This window comes from Otolemur garnettii, unplaced genomic scaffold, assembly GCF_000181295.1.
Source record: "Otolemur garnettii isolate 467f Iridium unplaced genomic scaffold, OtoGar3 scaffold00014, whole genome shotgun sequence".
NCBI classification, from domain to species: domain Eukaryota; kingdom Metazoa; phylum Chordata; class Mammalia; order Primates; family Galagidae; genus Otolemur; species Otolemur garnettii.
In genome coordinates this window covers 12609437-12613628 of record NW_003852409.1, presented here as the reverse complement: position 1 = coordinate 12613628, position 4192 = coordinate 12609437, and the positions used below count along the sequence as shown (strand labels likewise).

The window sequence follows — 4192 nt, the reverse complement described above, 5'->3', positions numbered from 1 at the left end:
AATCTCCTGGGCTCAAGTGATTCTCATGCCTCAGCCTCTGGAGTAGCTGGGGCTACAGGCACCAGCACAATGCCTGACTAATTTTTTTATTTTTAGGAGAGACAGGGTCTCACTCTTGCTTAGGCTGATTTTGAGCTCCTGAATGCAAGCTCACATACTTTTGTCTTGGCCTCCCAGAGTGCTGGGATTACAGGTGTGAGCCACCTTGCCTGGCCTACTGCTTATATTAATTAGAAGAATTAGAAATAGTCCTCATTCCAAAAGAGGACTATTTAAAAAAAATAAACACAGGCTGGGCACAGTCTCTACTAAAAATAGAAAAACTAAGTGTGCTGATGAGTGCCTGTAGTCCGAGCTACTCAGGAAGCTGAGGTATGAGAATTGCTTGAAACCAGGAGTTTGAGGTTGCTCTGAGCTATGATGACACCATGGCACTCAATCCCAGGGCAACAGAGTCAGACTCTGTCTCAAAAACAGTAAAAATAGAAATAAAAGGATAAAACCTGGCTGTACTTATGAGTTACCTCTTATCAGAATTTCTACCTAAATTGTAATCTTTATTTTTTTATTTTAGAAAATTTTTGATATATTTTTATGGCTTATTTTTTCAGTTACGAATGTTAATTGGCTAACTCCCTGGTCCCTTAATTATAGGCACTAAAGTAATACATTATCATTGCATGCATATTTTTACATTGCCAAGAGAGATAGATTTTGACCAATTGCTTCTTTCTTTACTCTAGCTTAGCTTGACTTCTGGATTTCCATTTTCACCTTAGCAGCAAGAGTTTCAAATTACAATTGCTTGATTCTTTTTTAATCTTCTTTGATTACTCCATTAGTTGTGATCTCTTTAACATTGATTTTATAACAGGAGTTATAGTATTATTTATAGTAAGTATTAATAGTAGCTTATATTTATTAAATATTTGCAGGATACAGGCACTTTTTCAAGTGCTTTTTATGCAAGTTTATTTAATCTTCACTATGACCTTAGGAAGTAGAATGTTGCTTCCCATTCCTCAGAAGAGGAAATTGAGGCCCAGAGTGCTTAAGTAACTAGGCCATAGTCACACAGTTATCAGATGGTATTTGAACCCTAACTAGTCTAAATCTGGTCCTTTTGCTCTTAACTATTCCATTTAATACAGTAATAAACTTTACTTTCAGTTCATGGTGAGAAAAAAGTCTTTATGTACAACTCAATTAGAATTAGTATTTCTTGTATTTAAAAGATAAACTTTAATTTCTAAAATATTTTGTAGAAATTTTTCCTGATGACTGAGCTCCTCCAGTTGACTTATCTTCATTTAATGATGCTCATCTTGCTCCTTGGTGGCTTCTCCATTGTCTGAGAGATAGAGTCCATGGTCCTTATTATGCTTTTTGGGACCTTTTGCTGTCTGTTCCCCTAATTTCTTTTTACCTTTACTCCTCTCCCCATTATTGCTTTGTGTGTGTTTATATTATGCTGTAGTTGCTGCTGACTTTCTTTTGAGTTGGAATCTCCCTCCATTGCTCAGGCTAGAGTGCAGTGGTACAACTGTACCATGCTGTAACCCAGAACTCCTGAGCGGAAATGATTCTCCTGTGTCAGCCTCCTCAGTTGCTGAGAGTATTGGCACACACCAACACACCTGCTAAAGCTGATTTTCAACTACTCTTTTTATGGCTTTGTGCCTCAATACTGTTTTCCTCTTAATCTCTCTCACCTGCCCCTATTATCATTCTTTGAGACACTTTCTCAGAAAAACTTTCCGAACCACTTGTTATTCTCTGTACTGAGACCTGCTTTGCTTCCCAGAGATTTGGTTAAGCCCTGATCACTCTGTAGTGTCATCTTTTTACCTCCTTCATGTGTCAGCTCTGGGAAGAGTGGGGTGTCTGTTTCTAATTCCTTTGCCTAATAACAGGTCTAGTCTCTTGATAACCTGTTACTAAAGTTATGTTTGTTGGATTAAGTCACATTTATGTGTTTGTTTTTAATTGTTTTGATTGAGATTGTGGTAATTTTTTACTGAGATACTGATATTTTGAGTCTCTCTTTTTAATTTTCTCTGTCTCAGCTGGAATGTGTTGGGAGTGTGGCCAGTGGTATCTCTGTCATGAGTTGGAGTCCTGACCAAGAGCTGGTGCTCCTTGCCACAGGTGAGCTTGTCACTGGTGCTTAATTGACTTATTACTCTAAATGTTACTACAGATATTCCGAATATCTTATTGGCTTCAGTTTTGGAGTACTTAAGTTTTAAAAAAAGTGAATGTGTTTTTTTCTGACTTAAGTTTTACCTGTTAGAATATTTTATAAAAAGTTGTTTCATGTAACTTTTTTATTCCTTAAGAGTGGGAAACAAAGTCATAAAATGCAGAGAGGCTGTAAATCCACAGTCACAGATAAAGATGTCAGCAATCTTTTATTTTAACCTACTCTATGAATTGTTATAGGGACAGATTCTAAAAACTCCTCTTGCATTCCTTGTTTTTTCCTTTAAGTCTCTTCGATCCAACTGAGCTTAGTAAACAAGCACCATGCTAAGGTGTGTATTTGCAGAGATGTCTTGGAAACTAAGAGTGTTGACAGTTGAAGGAGGAGGGCTGTGTGGACTGTGTTCAGCTTTATGCACTTAAATACCTGAAAATAAGCACTAGGCAACTTGTTTAGGCAAAGCTATATTTCATTCAAAAAAGAATTTTGAATGAAATCTGTTTGTCCTATCTGATTCTTCCAATTCTGTAGCTTACAGTGCCACACATACTTACACGATAGCAAATTTGTTACATGAAAGCAAAACCATTCTTGTTTTGTGCCCCTGTAAGGTCAGCAGACCCTGATTATGATGACAAAAGACTTTGAGCCAATCATGGAGCAACAAATCCATCAGGATGATTTTGGTGAAAGTGAGTATATTTTTGTTTGAAACTTTAAGTTCCTTCTCACTTTTGATCATTTTCTTCATTTTCTTGTGTACTGAGAGAGCCACATCATAAGCCCAAAGAACTGTGAAACTTAAACCCCCACGTATTAGATGTCTGCTAGCCCAATTCCTTCAGCCCATCCTGAATTTTAAAAGGCATATATCTGGCTCCTCTCCTGGTCTGAGTGCTGGCTTTGTCAGTAACCTGGAAAATAGAAATCTATGCTTATGGTCACCTGAGTAGTTGTTGCCCAAATCCTAAGAAAGGCATAGTTTGGGGTTTTAATAAAAGGAACTGAACAAGCTAGAATAAAGAAAGCACTTCTGAGGTGCAGTTATGGGGAGAAGAAAACAAGAGGTGGGATAGAAGTCTTTTGTTTGTTTGTTTTTTTGAGCCAGAGTCTCAAGTTGTTGCCCTGGGTAGAGTGCTGCGGCATCATAGCTCATAACAACCTCTAACTCTTGGGCTCAAGCGATCTTCTTGCCTCAGTTTTTCTATTTTTAGTAGAGATGGGGTCTTGGGTTTGCTTAGACTGGTCTCAAACTTGTCTCAAGCAATCTACTCACCTTGGCCTCCCAGAGTTACAGGATTACAGGCGTGAGCCATGGGCCTGGCCTTTTTTTTTGAACAGACAAGGTCTTGCTCTGTCTCCTGGGCTAGTGTGCAGTGGCATCTTCATAGCGCACAGCAACCTCAAACTCCTGGGCTTGAGCAATCTTCCTTCTTTGGCCGCATAATTAACTGGGACTACAGGCACAAGTCACCACACCTGGCTAATTTTTCTAGTTTTTGTAGAGAAGGGGGTCTTAACTCTTGATCAGGCTGATCTCCAACTCCTAACTTCAAGTGATCTTCCCATCTCAGCGTCTTAAAATGCTAGGAGTAGAGATGTGAGCCCCTGTGCCTGGCAGAGGCTGATTTTTTTACTACTTGTTAGATCTGCATTTTCGTGCGAACAATCAGACTTGTTTTGTAAGGTCTACCCAAGGTCATTTTTCATTGAGCTGTTGACAATGTTGACAAAAGAGAAGGGAGATGCTTGTTGAGTTAGGAAGCTCTGGCCAACCTGAGGGCACCAAATAGCTGCCTAACTGAGGAAGAAATGGGAGAAAATAGTTCAGCTTCTGCCAAGTCCTAACTTCATGTCTGCTTGCTCCATCAACTCTGAGAAGTCACTTAGAAAACTCATTTGTTTATTAAAGATTATTTTATTTGTTCAGAAATAATTTTGAGTAGGTACTATGAAGCCAACAGCGTGTTTGGTACTTTGGATAATTCA

General features: G+C 38.7%; 1 protein-coding gene across 1 annotated transcript in view; it reads left to right on the top strand.

Annotated features, from left to right (window-relative positions):
• ELP1 (elongator complex protein 1) overlaps window positions 1-4192 on the top strand; it is a 79042-nt gene that overhangs the window by 8547 nt on the left and 66303 nt on the right. Inside the window, exons 3-5 of the mRNA XM_023510557.1 lie at window positions 655-662; window positions 2067-2148; window positions 2815-2895. Coding sequence (XP_023366325.1) covers window positions 655-662; window positions 2067-2148; window positions 2815-2895 — 171 coding nt within the window. The remainder of the gene's footprint in view (window positions 1-654; window positions 663-2066; window positions 2149-2814; window positions 2896-4192) is intronic.